Source organism: Amphiprion ocellaris, chromosome 7 (genome assembly GCF_022539595.1).
Source record: "Amphiprion ocellaris isolate individual 3 ecotype Okinawa chromosome 7, ASM2253959v1, whole genome shotgun sequence".
NCBI lineage: Eukaryota > Metazoa > Chordata > Actinopteri > Pomacentridae > Amphiprion > Amphiprion ocellaris.
In genome coordinates this window covers 22,921,604-22,945,947 of record NC_072772.1, presented here as the reverse complement: position 1 = coordinate 22,945,947, position 24,344 = coordinate 22,921,604, and the positions used below count along the sequence as shown (strand labels likewise).

Genomic DNA, 24,344 nt, shown 5'->3' with positions numbered 1-24,344 from the left:
TTCTATCTTTAAATGTATCAAAGTGAGATGGTGTGTAAAATGATTTATTTGTCTGTGTTTTTCATTGTGTGATTGCTAAAATTAATATCTGTGTTCCTTGATTAAAAGGCTAAAGTGGTTAATCCAAAGTAAGGTGGTTAAATTCAAATTAAACCTTATTTTCTGCTGGTCAATAATTATCAATATTAAATGAAACATATTATTGTGATAAGTTTTTCAGCTATATCACACATCAAAAATCAGTTAGAGACTGTTCTACTGTCCTGGTGTTCTTATGCTCTTTCTCTGATTTATTTGGCTATTTTTACATAATGAAAAATGGCCCTCAGCTGTCTGTTATTACATTTGGAATGACTTAGCCGTGAACTGCAGCATACATAGCAATATTAGATACTCATAGTGTGCATATAATAATACTAAAACATTTAATAATTCTTTAACAATCATTTCATATGAATGAAACGTGTACAGAAGTATGTATTTGATCAGTTATTTCAAGCCGTCGTGCATGTAAACATGCCTGTGCAGTGTGTGTGTGTACACTCATGCCTGTATTCATGAGTGTGTTTGACCCTTCGAGTGCCCGCTGGGCGCTGCAGCAGTAATTAGCCCATCTGTTTGAGAGCGATAACGAAGCAAACGACGGCGGCGTTTGCCAGTCCTCCCTCCTCCTCCTCTCCCTCACTCTTTTGCTCTCTTTCCATGCACATTATCTAATAAGAATTTAATTAGAGAGACTGGCTGGGTGCAGGGGAAGCAGTTTCCTAAACACTGGAGAGTATCAACAAATCAATGCTCTCTACCAGCTGTGGAGAGGCACAAACTATGCTTCAGCAGCAAAGCAGAGAAACTCATTGGACTTCTTTCTGATGAATTCATCTGACTGCAACATGTTCAAACTGCTCTCCCAAGTCAACAAACCTGCGACTATAACAAGCAAGATGTTTCTTGCACGTTCTCTGCAGTATGCAACCACATTTCCGGTGTTTTTGGCAATACAGGAAGAGGACATTTCCGAAGGGAGACTTGTTGGTTTGCATTGTGTGTTTCCTGTGTTGTACCAATTTATCTGTGCTATCAGAACAAGAGGAAATTGCAGAAAAATAACACAAGGCTCCTCCAACAGATGGCACCCAAAGTCTTTTCATCTGTCCTGACTAACAGCTATTATTATGACTGACTGTGACTGTGTCAAATTTACTGGAATTTCTGTGAAAAGATTTTTTTTTTCTGTTCATCACACAGATCCCAGAGATTTATAGTATTATTAGAGAAGTGTAAAATGTGATTATATGTCTCCAGGATTTGCTACAAAATACATTGAACGGTTAAAAAGTTCAAAGGCCCAATTTGTGAATTCAAACAAAAGGGTTACTTCACCATTTAAATGTACACATTTATGAGGCCTTTACTAAACTGATCATATCCACACTGGAAATTCAAATAAAATAAAAGAAAATGCTGTCTGTCCAGCATTCCTTGATTGATGCACATCACTGTCAGCTGGATTTTTCTGAATGTGTAGTTCTTTGAACCTCTGCTACTCTGTGTTGCTGCTTCCTGTTGTCCCACCTGTGGCCATGATGAGTCCAGGTGCAGAGTCCTTGGACAGGATGGGCATCCTCCTCAGCTGGATGTTGAACAGCTGGCTCCAGCGCTGGGCCAGGTGGAGAGAGCAACCTTTACTGAGCTGAGGGGTGAGAGAGAGAGGACAGCAGAGTCAGATGATGTTTTTTAGCTATTAGTTTCACTACACTTCTGTCTGCTTTCCCTCCCTAACTGTCCATTCTTACATGCTTTTCCCTTTTGCAGCACTTAGACCATTCAGTACAAAAACAGAAATAAAGTTAGATTTAATAACATACTGTATTCTCTACAGATCAGAATAGTCAGGGTCATCCACTTCTAGTACGAGGGAGCATGACGAAGGTTTTATTCATATGGTAAATTCTCATCCTGCCTTAATCAGCTCAGAAAAATGACTTCCAGTGGCTAATGTGATAATGTGATATGATGCTACAAATTGCAAGTAACTTGAAGGTATTAAATATGAGCACAAAATAATGGCTGCAAGCAGCTTCAATACAAAAGCTGGTCTCTTGGTTAGTCCAAAAGGCCATTCATGGTTTTGACTTTGAAAGTGGATAGCAGATGTAGTTTTACCACTACTGCTACTACAATAGTTATGTGTTGTCTACATGTCGTTGCACTGCCCCTCATATTGAACACAGAAAAACACATGGGGCTCTTGTGGTTGTTTCTGAGAGGCTGTGACTTTGCATTTTTTAAAGGATATAGCAGCTGGTTACAGACTGCTCTAAAGCACCGTGTCAGTAATTATTCCTGATGTGAGCCAAGCAGATTTGTGGAGAATTTAGAATTTCCTACTGTGTTTTTTTAGGACAGTCAATGAAAAGCATGTACAAAACAAAACAAGTCTGGCAGTTACTACTTCAATTAAAGCTCTTTTAATGATGAATTTTAAGCGTGTGGATGATTGAGAATCTACATGTAAAGTCTCTCCTAATAACAAGTACTGTATTTGTTTTCCTAGTACATGGTCAGCAGGCTTGCAGTGTGGACTGTCCGTGCAGTCCCAAATTTAGGGCTACACATCCAACGTGCAGGTGCATCTGTGCAGATCCATGTGGACTTGGGTGGATGAAAAAATGTACATCACATGTACCCTTGTGGACACCTTGAAGTGGACGTTCTTCACAGGCAAGATCTGGAACTAGAATGTGACTGACAAACTGGAGAGCACTATCAAAATGTTTCATTTGGCATTTTTGATAATGAATTTTCCATAAACTGTCTGGTAGGGGGCTACACAGTGGCTTGGTGGTTAGCACTGTGGCCTGCAGCTAGAAGGTCCCTGGTTCGTGCCCTAGCCGGGACCTGGGATCTTTCTGCATGGAGTTTGCACGTTCTCCCTGTGCATGTGTTGGTTTTCTTCGAGTTCTCCAGCTTCCTCCCACAGTCCAAAAGCACTGGTGATTCTAAATTGCCCATAGGTGGTGTGACTGTCTGTCTCTATACGTAGCCCTGTGATAGACTGGTGACCTGTCAGACAAACTAAATGGTGACTAAAGCACAGCCCCATACTAAGTGCTCATCTGAGACAGATTAAGATTGTGTTCACAGTCCATATTAACAATGTGAAACTGACATGTAATGTATCCCAATGCAGATCCCACCTGCCCTGGATGTAAAGGTAAACCTGCAGACTAGATACATGTGTTGCATTTGTATTCTAGTCACATTGAAGTCTACTATACTTAATGCCTGCACAAGGATATTTTAGAAGAAAATAGATAATAATCCCAGATGTGCTGTATTTGGATTTATGCCAGAAACTGAAGTATACATAGTATTTACCTCTCTAACAGCTAGAAAGCCTATTCTCTTCTGATGGAAGAGACAGTTCTGACCAAGCTTCACCAGATGGACTGGAGATGCTGTGTAGTTCTTAATATTAGAGAAAATTAAACACACACTCAAAAGGACAGAATTACGTGGGCCCCCTTTTTACTTTTTAATCTGGACAACCACTATGGATTACATCATGAATGGGGACAGCTGATGGATCAGGCGGTGGGTTCTGCCAGGGACAGGGAAATATAAATTGCCAAACTGCATCTGCATGTGTGTATGTTTGTGAATGTTCTGATAGAACTGAAACAATTACAAAAAACAAATATTATACAATAAATCTCTGACTTTTAAGAGCAGTCAGGGCTTGGATGAAGTCAGTTTAATGTTTAATAAGCTGAGACCACATATGTTTTGCCATTCTTACTACAGAAAAGAAACATAAAATGGAAATGACTCCGAATTAATCTGATTCCAGAATGGTTGAAAATAATTTTCTGTCAACCAACTAGCTGATTAAATAATCTGTACTGTACTGATGCAGAAATTGAGCAATAATATCTGCCTCTCACACAACAACAGACACCTACAAAAACAACCCACATTCTTCTTGACCAGAAATTCACAGTGTCAGAGTGAAGGTCGTGATGTCTCTGCTGTGGCACAGCTGGCTGGAAACAGGAAGCAGGATACTGTGTACAAGCTTGATTGTGTTCAGCACTGAAGAAATGGATTACAACAATAAATCAAGTTTCATTCGCGACTGCGGGCTGGTCGGTGTACCTGGCAGTCCATAGTTCCTCCCAGGCTGTCAGCAGCAGGTGGCTGAAGCAGCTCCCATGTCCCTCCCTTGTCAAAAGTAATGACAGATCGCATGTTGTCCTCGCTAACAGAGCCGTTGATGAGTGTGGCGATGAAGACCCCTCGCAGCCCCTCCACACGATGCAGGTCTGCAAACGGCTCATTGACAAAGTACCTGAAACACAGAGGGGAAACATCATGCCAGGATTAATGAGGAACGCTCAGAATATCTGTCAATGTGAAATAGCATCCAAATCAGGAGCATTTTTTAATTATTTTATTTTACAGCTGCACGAGGCAACTTTACACACAACCGAGAGATAAGCACAAAACTTCATCACCCAGAAATCATGTGATCCAAGTAAACTGCATGTATATTTTCAACACAGAGATTACGAACCAGCCTGATGCTTTCTGTTTAACAAAGAGAACTATGAAACGGAAGGCACAGCTAATAGCATTAACAGAAGCCAACGTGCCAGATAAACAGAAACAATCATCATCAGCAGGCTCACACCTTAGACAACACTGTGACTGCCCCTGAAACTAACACCAGCATCTCGCTGATGTGAATATGGAGAAGACAAAGCAGAAAAACAATAGATGCTGAGCTCAGAGGTCAGGCAGAGCCATTGCGTCAGATAAAAAAATTGCTTTCATAAGATAAGGAAGTCCTATTTGGAAACTTATTTGGTTTTTGCAAAGCCTTTGTATGTTACCAAGCATCTGTAATTGGAACTAGAGGCCTTCTTGTCAGTTCCTGTGGTTGCTATGAGAACAAGTTAACGACTGAAAAGGCTTCCGATTGTGTTTAATTTGCACTGCAGGTACACATCGGAGTTATTTTTATATGCTGGTTCAATTTGCTTGATCACATGATTAATTCAATCACATACCCAAAAGCAAATGGAGCAAATGAACTAAAGCATCAAAAGGAAAGGAGCCAGGTGGCATGGTTCAGGCATGAGATCAGGTTCCTGACTTGATTACAGTATTCTAGGCATATTCAGCTGTGTGCTGATCCAGGGAGAATCACAGAACCCTAATACAGTGGTATTATAGAAAGTATTCAGACCCCTTTGTGTTTTTCACTGTTTGTCACTGATTTCACTTTGCCATTCCCCAATCAATCTACACTGAATGAAACATAACGACAAATGAAACCTCTCACATAAAAAAGTCTTCAAACCCTTAATTCAGTGATTTGTAGAATCCCCTTTGGCAGCCGTTCCAACTTTCCTGGGGAATTCAGAGCTTTTAGACACTTGGATTTGGCCAATTTAGCCCATCCTTCTTTAAACATCATCTCAAGGTGTCAAATTGTGTCTGTTTGGCTGCATTCATCCTTCCCTTGGTCCTCATCTTTCTTCCCGTGTCTGTGCTGCTGAGTAGCGCTTCACAGCATGATGCTGCCACCACCATGCTTCACCATAGGAATTGTATTAGCAGGTGATGAGCACGGTGCTTAGATTTTCATTTTTGTCTGATCAGATCAGAGAATCTTCTAGATGATGGTTGAGAAACTCCAAACAGGCTGCCTTTTACTCAGATTGGCCTTTGTCTAGCTGCTCCATCATAAAGGCCTGATTGATAAGTGCAACAGAGATGGCCATCCTTCTGGAGGTTCTCCCCTCTACGTAGAGGACTTGCTATGCTCTGCTATAGTAGCTCTGTCACCTCCCTGACAAATGTCATTCGTGCAGTTTGATCAGACGGTCAACTCTCACAAGTGTTAGTAGCTTCAAAGTTATTCCATTTCACACTAATTGAGACCACTGTGCTCCTGGGAACACTTATATTGTTTTATCCTCTTGCCCTGGAGGTCTACAAACAGTTCACTGGACTTCATGGCTTTGGTTTTGTCCTGACATGCAACAGGAATTGTGGGACCTTATATACATAGGTGTGTTCCTTTCTGAACTCTGTCCAATTGATTTTAGATTTTGATTTTGTTTGATAGATTTTTTTTACTTTGCTGTTATGGGTACATGGTATATGCCAATTTCATTCATGTAAAATGAAATACAAAACACGATAAAGTACAAAATGTGAAAGGTCTGAATACTTTCTGAGGCCATTTTATGATACAACAGTGCCTGATCCAGAGTCTGAAGCAAAGGCTTTTATTCAAAGTGGGTGACATCTTTTTAGCGAGAAGGGCACTTTACTAATGAGTGGTTCTCACTGAACTGTAGTCTCCAATCAGCCTAACAGGTTTGGATACGGTAAATTTAAAATAATGTCCATGTGTGTGCGCAGTACCTGATGAGCGTGTTGCTGCCAGAGCCCTCAGGACTGTAATATAACACATTCTCCAGTGACAGAGAGAAGGAGAGGCCCTGTGTGTCTGAGATGTAGAGGTGTGTGACGTTGTTCAGGTGGTTGACACACACAAACACTTGATCCTCAGATGCATCTGCAATGTAGTACTCCTGTTGGGAAAATGAAAGAGAAAGAGGCAGGAGGTCATCCATAGTTCACTGACCTTCTGTATGATTACACTGGACATGATATTCGACCCGACATACTGCTAACAAACCGCATATCAAAGTGCGGCAAGAACTAGTACACCGTGTAGGGTAGTGTAGGTGGTTCAACAACTAAAATAAGGAAGTCCGTTGTGTCGTATATTTGGAAAGGGAAACTACACTGTTCCCATGAAGTACGACTATTTAAAGTAATCCACCATATACTAGAAAAGACAGAAGTGAGGTAGAGCAAAGACAGGGTCATGCACTTAATGATCATTTTTAGACCACAATTTTTATTAAAAGCTCCAAGACCTGATAGATCTGTCTACTTTTTCTGGGTTAGTTAGGGATATACTGAACACTCATAAAAACAACATAAAACAACAGCAAATTAGCAACATTTCTATCTATGGTACAATATTCATAACTCAACACATATTATTGAGATCTTTTAGCACCTTTTGATCCCACTGCCTTCTGTCGTGGAAGGAACACAATGACACCCAAGCAAGATCCACTCACTGAACAGGGCAATGCCGTACAATGAGCTCAGATTTTTTTCTGGGTAGTTACGCTCAAATGAAAGACAGCTCTCTGTTAACTATCTAAATCCTACAAAGCTTGCCAGCAGGGTTTGAAAGACAGGTTATATTTTTAAAATCACAATAAGTACACTGCTTTTCTGCAAAAGCAGAGTACTCATCAGATTCAGAATTTTCAGACAGTCCTTGACCCAATCATCTGAGATATGTGGTTCTGAAAAATTGTTTGCACTAAACAGATTTAGTAGAAAAAAAAGGAACTCTGCATTCCTCCACACAACTGAGAAGACATGACTGACACAGCTGCATCAAAGCCAAGTGACAAAAATTCAGCAACCATTCAGCTGAACTGCAGGATGTGTATACACAGAGCAGAGATGAGAGAAAACTGTTACAGAACACTTGGGGGAGAAAAAAACCTCTGAGTGCTTGAATGTTGATTTTCATTGTTATATTAAAAAAAAAAAAAACAATAATCAAAGAAACTCAGCTTTTATTTTTATTTTTGAACAGCATTATAACTTTGTCATACTGCACTGGAGACTTTGTTGAGTTCTCTCTTCTTATGGGAATGAAAGTACTGTTTCCATAGAGGTGCTGGACTTTATCTGGAAGGGGAAAATGAGCCCACGACGAGTTAAAATGTGACAGGCGCAAAAAATGCCCAAGTGCGGCTTGGGGTTTGGAGTATTGAAGGTTATTATTGTTGTGACTGTCTTTAGTCTGGGGCTGCGCAGTGGCTTAGTGGTTAGCAATTTCGTCGTGCAGCTAGAAGTTCCCTGGTTCACATCCCAGCCTTCCTTAACCTTAACCCTATGCATGTGTAGGTTTTCTCCAGGTACTCCAGCTTCCTCCCACAATATGCTGAGCTTAATGGTAACTATAAAAATGTCTGTTGGTGTGAATGTGAGTATGATTGTTTGTCTCCATATGTAGTCCTGTGAGAGACTGGTGTCCAGGGTGTCCCCTGCCTTCACCCTAAGTCAGCTGGGATAGACTCCAGCTCCCCATGTCCCTAATGAGGATTAAACAGCGTACAGATAATGGATGGATGGATGTCTTAAGTGTTAAGACAACTTAGGAACTAGTTTACCTCTTAGACCAAAAGGTAATGACTGAGGTTCCCTTTCTTTTCAGGATGATCTCTAAACCTATCCATTTAGCAGCTACTTCAAGACTTTTAAGATGATTTGTGCATACAGCGCTGTCTGATCAGATATGCTTTTAAGAACTTTACACTAGTATTTGCAACCTGAAGTGTATTCATACCTATTTCTTCTCTTTTAGATGTGTTACTATATTGACTGTGTGTTGGGTTCTGAGTGTTGCCAAACTGCAGGTTGACGATACTCAATACTAAGGACTGTGCCTTAACTCATCCCATGCAAACACAGACAGAGAACTGAAGTTGCTGTTCTGCTCACATGTTGCTTTGAAACGACAGCCTGTGCCTGGTTTCTGTTCTATGTTCAACCGATAAAATAGAAGCCATTTTAACTTTTTAATGCTAGACAGAACGCGGTGTAATACCTCAAAGAATAACTGTTCTTCCCAGCTAGATCTGTATGTCTAATATGCATAATTAATCAACAGTCTGAATGCAGTCTCTGGGTGTTTTTTCCTCACTGTAGGTTCATTTTCATCTGCAATATAAAGTCCTGCACCTCTATGGAAAAAGCCCAGCCATGGCTAGGAGAGAGAACTCAGAAATGTATTGTGCAGTACAGCAATGCTTTATTGAATAAAATCATTTTAAAAAGCCAAAAAAATGAAGCTAAATTCCTTGGATTATTTTTTTATGAAATAATAATAATAATTGTGTTCAAATAAGTGTATATTGTGTTACCAAGTGCCCACAGCTGTTACCAATACTGGAAAACAACCATTTCTGTTTCTGATCAATGGTGCCAATTTGGCAATTTTTTAAGATAAAATGCCTTTCAAACCCACTGCTGAGTTTTGGGGTTCAGGGGTTAACATGACTAAAAATAGCAAAACAAACAAACAAAAAAAATCTAAAAGACAAATGTTTCAGTTTCTAGAGGCTATTGCTAAACCTGACTTAAGACCTTTAAAAATTTTGAATACCTTCAAAAGTCTTTTCTGAGGAAAGGAAAAGCTTTAAAAGACTCTCTACTGTGTAGACACTTCTTTGATTTCAATATTCAGTTCTCAAAATGTAATCAATTCTTTGTATGAAGTGAACATTTATATACATTCCGTAATGTTACATGTTGCCTTAACAGAAGCAGCGCAAACAAAAACCTGGCCTGAGTCAAACAGTCCAAACCATGTGAGTATTACTAGTAAGATTATCAACCCGCTTAGATATTTGATGCAAAGTTTTACTTTCCAGTTGATCACTTTCAGACAACTGTTTCATAAAGTCTTTATCTCAGATGTATTGCTTTAGTATATGTAGAAAACACTCACTGTGATTGGATGTCGGGTCATAAACTGGGCAGCTTTCATTGGCTGGCGGTTGTAGGAGACCCAGAGCTGAACAGATGAAGGTTCATGGCTGCCAAACAGTTTCTGGAGACACAAAGGACACAGCACAGTTCATTCATCACTCACTCCTCGTTCAGAGGCAGACAGCTTCGTTTTTGTTTCTCAGCAGCTCCAGCTCAGAATTGCATGTGGGCTTCATCTGTCATCGAAAGAAAACAATCTCCAAGTTAGCACAGATCCTGACAATCAAATCTCCCCAGAACAAATGTAAGAAGTTTTGATAGCTTTTCAAAAACATTGATGAACCAGAGAGGGCTTTGCAGCTCTCTGGAAGTCCCGGCCTTTTTTTTTTTTCTTTCTTTAAACAAAAGGCAGTGTTGTCATGTGAGAAGTTCACGTCTGGCCACTGGACAGTACAGCAGTGAGGCTGAGAATAAGGAAAGGAGACTTTGCTTATCAGGACTGTCCTGATGATGGCTTTTCTGTCTTAATATCCCAGTGGTACAGAGCTCGACAGCTGAGCCAGAAAACATTAAACGACCAGACTTAAAAGACTCCCAGTAGGGTACAAAAATCTGAGTGTGTGAGGGAGAGGGGGAGAAACTCCAAGGGCACGTCTTCATTGTCATTACAAATACATTAGGAAGCTGGCTGCTAGAGGGAGAGGAGCTCTGATCTTTTATGAATTACAAGCATGCAGACCAGACAGAGCGGAGGACTTGAGCATATCTCACTCTGTGTGAGTGTGTGTATGTGTGTGTGTGTGTGTGTGTGTTTGTGTGACAGAGAGGGAGTGAAGGAGAAACAGTGACGTCCTCTGATCAGAGTCCTGGGGATATATTCCAGATTTGCTAAGAAGTGACTCACGCTGACTTAAAATGAACCAACCTGTACAAATGCACAGTGATGACAGCAAGATGCACACAGTAACCTGGATAGAGAGACATACACTTGATTAGTGTGATGCTGTCCCGATTCTTCATTGTGACTTATATGCTACTGACTCTGCCTTGTGTTGGGGACAATCAAAGAAGAAAGAGGAAGAGAAACTTTCAAAGAAGTAAAAGAAGTCGATACAATAGTCGTCCTCATTATCATCATCATGGGCTGCACAGTGGCTTGGTGGTTAGCTCGTGTTGAAGCTAGAAGATCCCTGGTTTGTGTCCCAGCCTTCCTGGGATCTTTCTGCATGGAGTTCACATGTAGTCCCTGCACATATGCGGATTTTCTCTGGGTTCTCTGGCTTCCTCCCACAGTCCAAAAACATGCTTAGGTTTATAGGTGATTCTAAATTGCCCGTAGGTGTGAATGTGAGTGTGATTGTTTGTCTCTATATGTAGCCCTGTGATAGACTGGTGACCTGTCCAGAGTGTCTCCTGCCTTCACCCTAAGTCATCTGGAATAGACTCCAGCCCCCCACAACCCTAATGAGGATTAAGCAGTGTGCAGATAATGGATGGATTGATTATCACGATGATCCACAGTTCAGAGAAAAAATATAATAAAGAACATTTACATGTCATATTTTGCAGTTTTTCACATACAGTATATTTCCACTATCTATGTTGCATTTTAGATCTCCACTCCTCAAGCACATTTGCACAAAATTACCACTACAGCAAGAGTCTACATAAATGTCATGTATAGATGAGAGTGCAAGGACATGGTCACGGCAAATAAGTGTACAGATGTTTATAAAAATGTACTCAGCTTTATGTTTGGCTTTCAGAAACAGAGGAGGAAGACAAAAACACCAATTCATCAGTTTATAACAGCAATCTGCCCCTAATCACTGGCTCAAGAATCTACAGTCTTACAACAAAATTCATCAGAAGTCAACAACCTCAAAATTCAAACTACTTTATCAGTCTACCTGACAAAAACAACCATTTTATGAAGTCATTCAGCTTCAGATTAAGCCTTCAATACATATTTTCCCAAAGCACAACGGAGTATTCTGTCAATGTAATGAGGGTTTATTTTGTTTAGGTATATATGTAAATGCATGAATATGATATCTAATCCCAAATGTTTCATCAAAATTAAACATACAATATCATTTTATCTGGGTACAACAAACAAAAACATAAAATACTCACATTGCTTGCATTTGAGAAGTGCAAACAGAAAATGGCTGGCATTTTCTGCATTATAATTCTAAAAAACTGATTATCCATTGCAGCTCTACAGCCACAGAGCCTCTTTTACAAAGTAGGAGTGTGGAGTTTAAAGACACCAGTGTAAGGATGGTCAAATGACAGATGATATCAGTTGCATTATGGGAAGTGTAGGATCCAGTGTCTTTTCACTGACACCAACAAGCCCCTATGTTTGTGCTTGATTATCAGTCCAGCCCTGTTAACACTATACAGCTACAGCCAATGTTGGCCCATGTGTGAATCGGCCGCTTTGGTCCAAAGTAGTGAATTGTGTTTCCAGCAACAGCCTGCAAGACTTACTGGTTGTAAAACTCACGAAACATGCTGGTCATTTGCTGGAACTCCAATGCAAACCAACTGGTCACACTCAAATGTGGCAATTTAAAACCATTATAAACATGTTTATCCTTCAAAATTCCACAAACTAGTTCATTTTAAATACACTGACACCTTCAAAGTCTGTATATTTTTGGCCAAAGATTTTTGGCAGGGTATGACCTTGTAAATGATATCAAAAATGAATGGATAAAATAACTAGAAAAGCACTCAGAGAGTGCAGTACTCCACCAAGGCTGCTCAGTTGACATATCATTTCCGACGGACGAAATATTTAATAAAAAATGACCTTGCACTGAGCACAGGCATGTGTTATGCATGTGCATGTTATGTATGGATACCGAACTGCATGTAATTTACTCTTACAAAGGTCTGTTGATCAGTTCATCACTTTTGGCAAGCCTTTGTTTTGCTAGCGTTAAAAATAGCTGCTTTTATTTTGAAGGCGTATTTTCAATGTTATGGGCTTTTATATTGTCACTATTCCAGCGGCACAGGAAGTGTTTATCTAAGAAGCAATTTCTTGACACGATGAAGACGCTGCTGAAAAGTCCAAAAATTCACATAAAGATGAAAGAAAACGGTTCCACGCTGTTGCTGTCTAGCAAAGGATGTGTCTAAACTTGGAAGCACCTAGCTGCAACGGGGACAAGCTCTTATGGTGAAGAAATGAGTGAAGGACAGAAAGGTGAATTTGTGTTCAAAATACGGCTGACGGCTGAACGTAAATAAAGGCTTTCTGAAACACCAGTAGCTTCACCATTGTCTGGCTGGGGTTTGCTACATTGCGTGACCTAAATGTGTAGCGGACAACAGGAATTGATGGGACTCAGAAACACCCCACAGTTTAATCAACTGTTCCTTGATAAATCAGTTGGAAATGAAACAGTCAATTTGTAGTAGGATAGCAATCATGTGATCGTCAGCAGGTAACTGACACTGTTCACGTCATGGTTACAGCAATGCTGTGCCGGCAGCTATATCCCGCAATGGGAAATACTTAACAAATCCGCGCATCCAGACTATAAGCCGCATCATTGTGAAAATTTAATGAGGTGGCCCTTGTGTCATTTCTGACCTCCCCCGAAAATTTCATCCAAATCCGTTAGTCCGTTTTTGAGTAATGTTTCACACAGACAGACAGACAGACAGACAGACAGACACAGGCTGATTGTCACATAACTCTGCCGTTCCTTGGCGGAGTAATAACAAAAAAAAAAAAATACATTCTAGCTGTGTACAATCTGGAAAATAGGTATCAGTGATATTCAACATGAACTGAGGAAGACATGTCAAGACACTCTCCAATTAAATATTAATTATTATTAAATTATTTAAGATTTTTTGACTCACTAAAAGGAGAACACATTTAGTCTAGGAGATGTACAGTTCACTGACATGTTTAACAGTGCTCCTGACTGCGATCAAAATGAGAGCTAAAATTTCAAGTGGTCGCATTGTGCTAGTACATGACGATCATTAAGCAGTATCTGTGTCACTCTAACTGGTACAGGTAGCTACTGTGTTAACCACAGTGGTTGAAAGTAGTACATATATAACTTTGGTGTACTGTAGTATTTACACTTACAAATGCGGTCTTCTCGTTGAAAGACCTAGTTTAACTCTTTTCAAGGTCACTTTTGGTCACACACCTGTCTGAGCACCACAGCTATCTAGCAGCAGCTACCACAGCCTGCAATGTGGGGCGTTTAGGGAACATTGGTAAATTGTAGTGTCTCTCGAAAAGAAAATGTTCAGCAAGTGATGTGTTTTGTCTGAGACAAGGTGGGAGGAGCTACCAAATTGCTACCAAATGAGAAAGTTGGTTGCACCGGTGCTACCAGTGAAAAAATTAGTCTGCAGCCCAGTTTAATGATTTCTACATCGTGACAGCTCAAACTTTGATAATTCTTTTGGTTATTTCTCACTTTAACTACACACTACCCAAGTGGAACTTTTCCCCCTAAATCCTCTTCTGTGTGTATGTCTAACTGTAAAAAACCTACCTGCTCAGACTATTATTATTTTAGATGATCAAAGATGTGTGTCCTCCACTTTTACTCATCATCTATGGTTAGAGCAAATGCTTTCCTGTCTGTGATTGAACCAGTCGTCTGTGTCGATTAAGGCTCCACTCTTCACCCCTAATTACATCGTCTTCACAGGTTAGACACTCTCTACCCTTTCCATTTACGTCTCACCTTTTGCTCTCCCATTGGTAAATTTCTTTTGCAATTGGGCTCATATCAAACTCGCAGAGAGCCGAGCAGCTTCGTATTTTATTTACTTTGGATTACTTTGGACCACCCTGTTCAAGGCTTTAACAGCAACACCCTCCAGAGAGATTTAAAAAAAGACAGCGAGGAAAAATGAGGAACACAGAAGTAGTGAGAAACAGAGGGAGGCAGAAAAAGGCCATCCGAGAGTTGAACAGAGAAAGATCTGGAGAGTGGAGTGAGCAGGAGGCCAGCTTTAGAAAGCAATAAACTGAGTCGAACAAAGAAGCCAGACTGGAATTTAGAGAGCAGAGCTGTACATCCACTACTCATTTTAAATGGGCTGTCAGAATTAGCTTAATATATTGGTTAGAGGAAAATAAAAGGTCGGTGCTACACATTTAGCAATAATCGCATATTAACTATTCAGTCTCAGAGGCTTTGATATATATGGTAGAGGTTAAATAGAATTTCATCATGATTGAATCTATTTATCACATCCAAATCCCGTTGAATCCCTTATTGGATGTAATTAGGTCTCGTGTTAAATATTTGCAAGTAAAATAATAAATAACTACATCTTAACATTAAGTTTAAATTTGTAACCATCCTTTCTGGGCTAAGAAAAAAAAGAGCCTGCACAAGCAATGGGTTTAACTGTAGAATTAAATAGTAATGTGCATACACAGTAGTATTATTATCTATATCTGGGAAATGCATTTATTTGTTTACAATTTAATATTTGGACAAAAGGATCAAGACCACTCTGTTACCTGGCAGTTAAACACTGAGCTGAAGGCTGGGCCCAGTAGCATGAAGCAGGTTTAACATAACCAGGTTACCTTTGTTACCTGGCTTTACTAAACCTAACTACACACAGTCAGGCTAAGTAGTCACATGAAGCTGGTTAACATGTTAAATCAAAACAGTGTTTCTGAATCTAGCAATGAGAGTGTTCACATAAAGGGGTGACATGGACACCACTAGAACAATGACAATCATGGGCAAGTCTAGAGTTGCATATTTCTCACAAGAAGATGAAACTATGATCCAAAACCAATATAAGGAATTTAAATAATTTCATATAAAATGCAGGAAAAGCACAAATGACTCAGCTACTCAGGAAATCTGACCTCATGTGGCATGCACCTTAACCACTCAAACATCAGCTCAAGTTTTATATAATCTGCTGCCAGAGATGGTTGTCATTTGAACTAGGAAAAGCAACTGTTCCAGCCAACAAAAAAACTTGAAGTCTGCTACACTGTTTTGTCAAAGAGTAAAGAAGGATAAATGATTTCATAAGAAATGAGGGAATATCAAAGTAGAACAAACCTGGGTGTTGTCCTGGTTACAAAACAAATCCAACTCAGAACCAGCTATCAAAGCCAAATGATGGATATGATGCTGCATATGATTCTATACAAGTGATTTAATATCAGTATCAAAAAGCTTCCACTGTGATTAGAATGACTGTAAACAGTGGTGGTGTATTAATAATCTTGACCATTATGTTGCTACATTTTCCATCTATCAATGCTTTTTCAGTGAGTTATCAGTTCACCCTGAAAAGATTCCTGGAGTTTTGCCCCAGAAAAAGTACAATATAAAGTTACTGAAAGCCACAATCTCAGTTATCAGCAACCAACTGTAGCATAGTGTCAAAAATCAGTGGTGAAGCCTTAAAGCTCTGGTCTTTCTCTCTCTCTGTGTGTGTGTGTGTGTGTGTGTGTGTGTGTGTGTGTGTGTGTGTGTGCATGTGTGTGTCTGTGTGTGCGTGTGTGTTTGTGTGTCTTGCAAGTGCTGCCTGAGTGCCTGTGCATCCCTTGTCTCCAGCAGAGCATGTCAGCCGTTTCCATTCAGTCTATTGATTAATCCAGCCTGGTGTTCACATTGACTGTGTGGTGTGATGTGAAAGCAAAGCAGTGACAAATGCTGAGACTAATCGAAGTAGAGACAGAATCATATACAGAATGCTGAAAGAGCAGGGAAAATGACTACAAAGGTCCATGTGGTATACAATAATTTAAAATGAAGAAAATTTACAAAATGAATGTGTCCAACTACCACAGTGGTCAATAATAATAAACTACTCCTACCCAATATAACTCAAATATTTTGTTTTAATTGTGGGTTTGGAATAGAGTCTACTTCTCCTCCACACTTTAATCAAGGTTTTCAGGTCAGTTTACTTTGTGAGTCAAGAGGGAAAATTGGACAAGAGAATGTCTACTATGTAGTTTCACATGTAAGTGGCATGGCGATGATATATTTTTCCACTGAAACCACAGATTACACTCCAATGGCAACTGTAAGTCAGCTGCACATTCCACACTGTGCTCAAGTTCCCTCAAACTGATCCTCTCTAAACTCTCAAATCCTTGAAATGAGACGTGGTTCTTGGGCTTGAGATCAACTCTGCCGGGGTGGCAAAAAGACACATGACAACAGTTTGAAATGGAATACAGTAGTCTACACACAAAACTACAGCAAACTGTTAGACTGAACTATGACCCGTACAGTCAGTGTAAAATGCTATGGAATGCATGTGACTTATGGGAGACCTTCATGCTTCTGTGGCAAAATTGTAGCGTACAAGTAATGTAAATCAAAGTGCATCATTTTGTTCCATGGAACAGTGTTGCCACAGAGACGTTTTCCAATCTATGACGCTAACCGGCCAGCAACAACCACGGCCCATGACCTCTCCAACAGAGGGTGAATATATCCAACGTCTGTGACATCTAAATTCAAGCAAGGTTTTTTATTTCATCCCTATTTTTTCACAGTAAGAGCACATACCCACAAAAAATGTTGAAAGCTAATAAAATCTGACTTCCTACCACCCGTGTGGAACATGGGTGAAGATGGGTTTTTGAACCATGCACTTTGGTTCCAGCAGTTCCACTGGGCTCAGTTCTAGGTCCTCGCCACTTCCTCCACATAACACAAGACAGCTTGGTTTTGTCTGCCTACCACCGCTATGCTGCCATTCTACACCCCACACCAAGTGCTTAATGGATCATCAAAAATTGTCTTCCTACACTGGAACAGACAACGCAATATCCAACATTTTTTGTAACCAACAATTACTCAAGCACAGCCACTCTTAGCGGCAATTGACAAAATGTTTTGAGGTAACAAAGCAGGCAAGGGTAAAACTCTGCTGCTTTCTTCTGTAATTCTAGAGACTCTTCTGCATTTCAAGCTTCTTCACAAAATGCAACACCGTGACCACCATTCGTGGACAGACCATTATCTTGTTCCTGATCCAATGTCAGGTTGTGGTGGCAGCAAGCTAATTGGGATAGTCCAAACGTCCCTCTCTCCAGCAATCTGTACCAGCTCCTGCATGGGGATCCTGAGCCGTTCCCAGGGTAAATGGGGTATATACAGTCTCACTAGCATGTTCCGGCTTCACCCTGTGGGCTACTACCAGTTGGACATGCCTATAAAACATCCAGTGGAAGACATCATGATCAGATGCCCCAACCACCTCAATTGGTTCTTTTTCTAAGGTAGAAGCGGCCACAGCTCTATGTCAAGCTTGCTCCCATTATCTGACTTAATTTTACTGTCTCTAAGGCTGGTATTACACCGTTTACGTTCTGGAGGTCTGCTACGGTCCATGTGGCTTAAATTTCATGATGTTCCAAAGTCCACAAGAGTCCACGCAGACATCAGCGCATACATCCATATGTAGCTTAAAATTTATGTCTGTACAGTAACTACACAGCTATATTTCCACCTCCAGCTCACATCTAGCTTCAGATCGCTGATAACCCTCTCCATACCTCAAAGTCAGACTCAAAGGAGGGATCAAAGGCCTGGTATGACCTGCGAGAGGAGAATCACGTGACTGACTAGAAGGGTCAAGCTAGTATTGCTGCTAGCAAGGTAAGCCAACTGCAATTGTTATAACAGTTAACCACTATTGGCTAATACAACTATTTATTATTATTATATCTTATCTTATTGCCCACGGTGGTTGTGGCTTTTAAAGCTTTGTTTTATTAATGCATTTCTGAAAACACATTTGAATGGACACATTATTGACAGTTAAATACATCCAAAACTGGAGCATAGAGACTGAATTTAGGTTACTTGAAGTTATGTTCACATTAATATTCATGAAAGGTATAATGTCATTTTGGAGGCCACAATTTTTCTGTTTTGTTTCTTTTGCTTATGATTTTCACATTTGAAAGATTTTGTAATGGCTGAATTCAGCAAAGAGTGATGGGGCAGTGCCTTGTCAAATGGAAACAGAAGTTTAAAAGAAATGAATGAGACTCATTTTTCAAGAACAGTTGTGTTATGTGCTTCTTCACTGATAACCGTATTTGAAGTAAACAAGCTTGCAATGTCACTGCAAAGTCGTCTACCATCTCCGCATATGACGTGACCTGACCCTGCAAGTTGTAGTGGTCTCTCTACAGTCTCTCCACTGTCAAAACTAACACTTTGGAAATACCATTGTAAGTTGCCAGTTGCTCAAACGCAAGGTTAATTTCTCATCCGTGCTGCAGTCTTTGGCATTTGTGCTCAATCCCACACATTTTTTAAAGGATTACATGAACCTCTCTACACTAAGACTCAAGAACATTGCTAAGATTGCCTCTTATTTCCTGTGTGAGAGCTCTACTCCCACACTGTAAACAGCCACAAGGTGACATTTGTTAATGATTTGCCCAGAGGAAGAGCACATGTTCACTGTTGCCTTTTTTTTTTTTTTTTTTTTTTTTTTAAGGCTGGCATTTATTATAATAAAAGGTACCTGCACTGACACCGAAACAAGCTGGAAATGTCACAAGCCAAACCTCGGAGGCAGAGCGCCGTCTGCTTGTTTCACCAACTGCTGTACAGTTGAATCCTATTGGACCTTTATGTGTTTTACAGTTTTGGCAATGATATTCTCTTTCTACTTTATCACAGCCTATATCTTAAGGATCATCCGTTACATATTCATGACCCATGAGGCCAGTGCCCCCAAGGCAGTGCTGTTGTTCAGATGGGCTCGTAATGCAGCATAAAGCCAACATGTCTCTTCTTTAATATCTGTAACCTTAATGTTCAAGTGGATCTCAGGTTGATAGTTTTATGTTAGTGTTTCTATTGTTTTTATGCAAATACTCTTTGTGCACTACTTTTAAAAGCCAGACCATAGTTGTCTGGGTCATTGTCCCTCCTGAGGTCTGGTGAATGATTAGAAATTTGAGAAAAAATAGCTGTGCCTTTTATGACCCCACTGACTGTTTTTCTCCTCTACTCTGTCCAAGTAACTCTGTGCACAAGTGGCATTGCTTTCAGCCTATATTTCAGGTTTGAAGCCGAAGTCTCGATGCCTGTCCAAAGAATTACATTTAGATTCAAGACACATTTTACCTTCTGGAGTATGATGAGTTTTTAGGAGTCTGCCAGAGTTCGAAAGCAAAACATCAAAGTAAAATCTGACAGATTCTACCTAATGCGTTAGAATTGCATATGTGGAAACCAGCATACGTCATCTTTGGACTTTGATTTCTGCTCCACCCACAGACTGAATATAAAAAATGGACGTAGCCTCCAGGTCTAATAGTTGAAACCAATGCAGCGGTGCCTTAAACCTGCATTCTTTCTAACAGCCATCTGGGGAAACTCCTCTGGTTGCAAAAAGATATCAAATTGTATGGATGTCTATGAGACTTCTCCCTAGTCGTCCTACCCCAGTAAACGTTTTCTTAATGAGTTTGTGGTCTCAGGAGTTTCAAGGCATTTTGACTACAGCATGGCCAATGTTCTCAACCAAACAAAAACTAAAGGCAAGTCTGTCTGAACACTGTTTCGTGTACTTGAGCACAGCATTGTCAAGGCAGCAAACACACACATTAAGCGTTTTCATCATAGTCATGTTAATGCACTAATCAAACTGAAAACAGATGGACATTCACAGACCTGACATTTAAAGGTGCCCTGATGAGTTGTTTTTTTCAAAGTGGACAAAATGACTGATTGTGAAAGGGGTCACTGAAGTGGCAAACCCTTAAACAATAACATCTAACTTTGCAGTTCACCTCATGTCTACTGAGCTTTGTGTCGTGTTTTAGCTCATTGATTTCATTTTACCCACAACTTCACTGCTTTGGTTCAGCTTCACTGTTCTGCTATGGTTATGAGCCAGTGAACGTGGAGCATCTTGGAGCTAAAAATACAGATTTTTTTTTCTTTAAGAGAGCAAAGATGGAGAGCAAAGTTAAAAGAAATATTAATATTAGAGCTAACTTCTCCAGGCTCCAAATGAATGTTTATGCTAATTGCTCAGTGTCTGCTGGATGCTGAAAACCCACAATTGTTTGCAATAAGACCTTATTCATTCAATTCATAACATATCAATGTTGTACATCCAGCTGCACATTTAACTGCATCTTTAATGCACAGTGTAAACAATGAGAAAGGAACTGCTTGTAAACTCTTTGTTTAGCTGTCTTTCAAAAAATGAGTGTTTGGTTTACTCTCACTGTTCCATACAGCACCATTTCAGGCAGCAATGGGCAGCTAATTTCAGCAAAATAGCTCTAAAAATCTACAGTACACTACCTACTCAGCACTAAACAGCAGACACACACAGGCAGCATCCGGCTGATGACCATAACGGACCATTTGGCAACTAAAGATCCTGAAATTTCTCTGAGGTTGGTAGGTTGGTCAAACTTCCAACTTCAAGGTAATTCTAATGTTGTTCAGTATCTGCCTTATGTAAAAATAGGCTACTGTCTGCTGACACATTCACCCAATAAACTTTAAAAAGCAATAATATGTTTTGTTGACTTTAACTGGATGCCTTCTGTCACTGTTCTTGATTCCTATCTCTCTCCACTCAAATTTAAGGCAAAATACCCCAAAAAATCTGTGGAGGAAAGCAATAAAAACTGTGGACTTGAGCAATACAAGCACTGGCGGAAATTACAGCTTTACAACTACCCAACCTTCCCATTGATTTAGACAATGATACTAAATACTGTCAATGTGGGAAAATTGTGGTTCTCATTAATAGATGATCTCTTCGAAGAATTTCTGTGTAAAACACATTAGAGGACAAGGGTATTCTGAGGTATTTACTGAACTAAACTAGTTTAAGGAAATGCAAGGAAGAGAAAGCTTCAGAAGCCACCAGAAAATATGCTCTGCTTTGAAGGATGGAAGCCTTCCTCCTCCAGTCTTCACTTTTACTTTTTCTCTATGTCTTTACAGAAAATCTGTAATCTAAATGAGTAGCACAATGAAGACCAGACAAGTGTGGGCCTTATCGACATCCCCATTACATCTGCTAAGCCAGTTATCTTCCACGGGTCTCCTCGATGGGACCAAAAGCTGAGGTCTTTAAAGACTGATTAGCTCACTATTCCTCCGGATCCCTATTGTTAGATAAAACTCTCCATTTCTGGCATTTAATTAGCCTAAGCAGCGTGGTACTGCCAAAAGCAATTGTGATATGCCATTATTCTAATCCTATTAATGCAAACCAAAGACAGAAGAAGAGAGAAAGTAACTGAGGCTAGAAGAATCCTTCTTTTTATAGCTGATGAGCAAGGCAGGAAAGAAATATAGCCGTGCTAGCAGTAAGTGACTAATAGAGCTGATGCTTTGTGACAGGTCAGTCTGTGTCTGTTCCACGGTCCTCCGTCCACAGCTTTCTCCCTGTAAAGCCCCAGAGGCAGCGTCTGTGCTGAAGGCTGTGCTGTCTGTCTGACTGGTCTCATCAACTGTGGAGGTCAGATGCAGAGCTCCAGGAGGAGGGAGGGAGGTCACAGACAGGTCAATCACAACAACATGGAGCAGCCCCTGATGTCTACAGAACAGAAGATCTGTGGGTGTGTTTGTGTATCTGTCCAGCTATGGTTGTGAAAGTCATTGTTTGAGTTTTCGATTCTCAGAATGAGTACATTTTGGAGGATATTTCAGCCAGTCGTCACTTTTCTGACGCTGTTTATTCACCTTGATGTTGTGCTCATGTTAGTTGGAAGGAATAAGTAGCTACCGGAACAAATGAGAGATAAAATCTCCAGTTTAGAAGTCTACAAGTAAGCTCTGTTATACTTTTTCTCAATGATTTCTGACTTGTAAAGCACTAAACCCCTTTCTGTACATTAACATAAATTTGTGCAAAAACAAAATCGACAGCACCTAGCTGTTTAATGGGTTAGACCAGTTTTCAAACATTACTCAAACAGGAGGAAATAGTGCACCTGCTGGGTCAATATATAATTGAGGGACTTTTGAAGTCCATGGGATATATTTTGCATACAATTTTACTAAAGGTAAAAGAACTAATGTTTTTTACATTCATTATGACCATGTCTTTACAAATGCTATACTTATTTATTATGGAAACAATCACTTATTAATAACAAATGACTGGATATCACTAAAATGTCAACTAAATGACCGCCCAAATTTAATAATCACCTTCTAATTAGCTAAACAATAACAAAATGAGCTCATTCAAAAATTGTTTTGATTGTGTTCCTTTTTGTTAAGTTGAGATAATCATGACAGATATTTCTTTTTTGGCAATATATCAAATTTTATATGGAAAATAACAAATTATATCTGTGTCGGAGAAATCACTTTCCACTAAGTTGCCCATTACAAAAACACCTCTCAAGGAAGTGTGTTAATTCCAGATCACATGACCTGCTCCACATGATGTCATTTCCTCCTGAAAAAAAGACTGACAAGACTCCAAAGTTAGTATTTTCTCTTCTTTCTTAGTTATTTAATATAAAGTAATGTGTGAGCCAAGTGTTAATTTATCGCATGACAACAGGTTTGCTACAATATCTTTATAAATAACTTTCAATTTTACTCAGTTGTATATATAACATTTAGAAGAATCTTTCTCTAAAAATGCCATGTGTTTGGTTATAGGTGGCCATGTTGATTTTAGGCCTGAAAACTGCAAAAATGTCAACTATGATACCTGTCAACTATGTTACAAAAACTCCCACAATTACATAGACCGTGCTAGAGAGACATTCGGTTAACTAATGAAAATTAGCAAGTTTGGGATTGAGTTGTTAGGAAGTAAATCTGGCGTCCACAGTAATGAGGAAATATGTCATTCACTGGAACGCTGTGGCTAACTGATGGGTCTTTAATAGTTTGTGGACTATGATGGGGCAGAGACTTCAGCCTCACAAGGAATAGTGGATTAACTGGGTTTTCTGTGGGATGTTTTGACACAAAATTGAGACCATCCTCATTGTTTAACCCTCTGAACTGTGTGTTCTGGGGCATTTTTTGCTTCTGTCACATTTCTACTCATTTTAGACTAAATTTTTACTGAAATATAAAGTATTTGCATCTCTATGGAAAAAGCAGAGCCATGACTAGAAGCAGGGAGATCTCAGAAACATTTTTTGCAAAGTATAACAATAGTATAATGTCACAAATCATAAAAAAAGTAAAATGAATTTTAATGAATGCATTTGAAAAAGCCCCAGTGTGATACTTATAGTGTTAGGAGGGAAATGATGGCTCTACATAGAATGGATACTTTATTATCTACAATTTTACAGCCTCTAAAGCTACTCTACACATCAACTTTTAAAACATGTTTCACAATGCTGAGTGTATCTTCCAACAACTTGCTGAAAACTTGCCCCTCTGTACTGTTTTGAGCCATGCTGCATTTATTTTATCGATTAAATATGTTTTAGTTTCCACTCAGTCTTTCTCATTTTTTTCCATACTGCTCTGTGTAAACACAGTCGGACGTTTAGCTGAAAAGACAATTAATTTTTGTCACCAAATATCACACTTTTAGTTGTTTTACACACTCTGGTGCAACGCAATGAAACAAATAAAGTAATTTGATGAAATATCACATTTTTAGGATTGGATTTGGTTCATTTTCCTGACAGAACTGCACATCAGAAGTGGTTATTTTGTGATAGCCTGAAAGTTCAAAATCCAATGATTCTTTCTGTTTTACCAGTTTATAGCTCTAGTGATGGC

At 39.6% G+C, this 24,344-nt stretch overlaps 1 protein-coding gene across 2 annotated transcripts in view; it reads right to left on the bottom strand.

Moving 5' to 3' along the window:
* The window catches only part of sorl1 (sortilin-related receptor, L(DLR class) A repeats containing), a 121,153-nt gene that overhangs the window by 40,506 nt on the left and 56,303 nt on the right, over positions 1–24,344 (bottom strand). For both annotated transcript variants that reach the window (XM_055012111.1, XM_055012112.1), the window contains exons 7-10: positions 9,620–9,721; positions 6,436–6,605; positions 4,156–4,348; positions 1,573–1,690 (exon numbers count right to left, since the gene is read on the bottom strand). In XM_055012111.1, the coding sequence (XP_054868086.1) occupies positions 1,573–1,690; positions 4,156–4,348; positions 6,436–6,605; positions 9,620–9,721 (583 nt within the window). The remainder of the gene's footprint in view (positions 1–1,572; positions 1,691–4,155; positions 4,349–6,435; positions 6,606–9,619; positions 9,722–24,344) is intronic.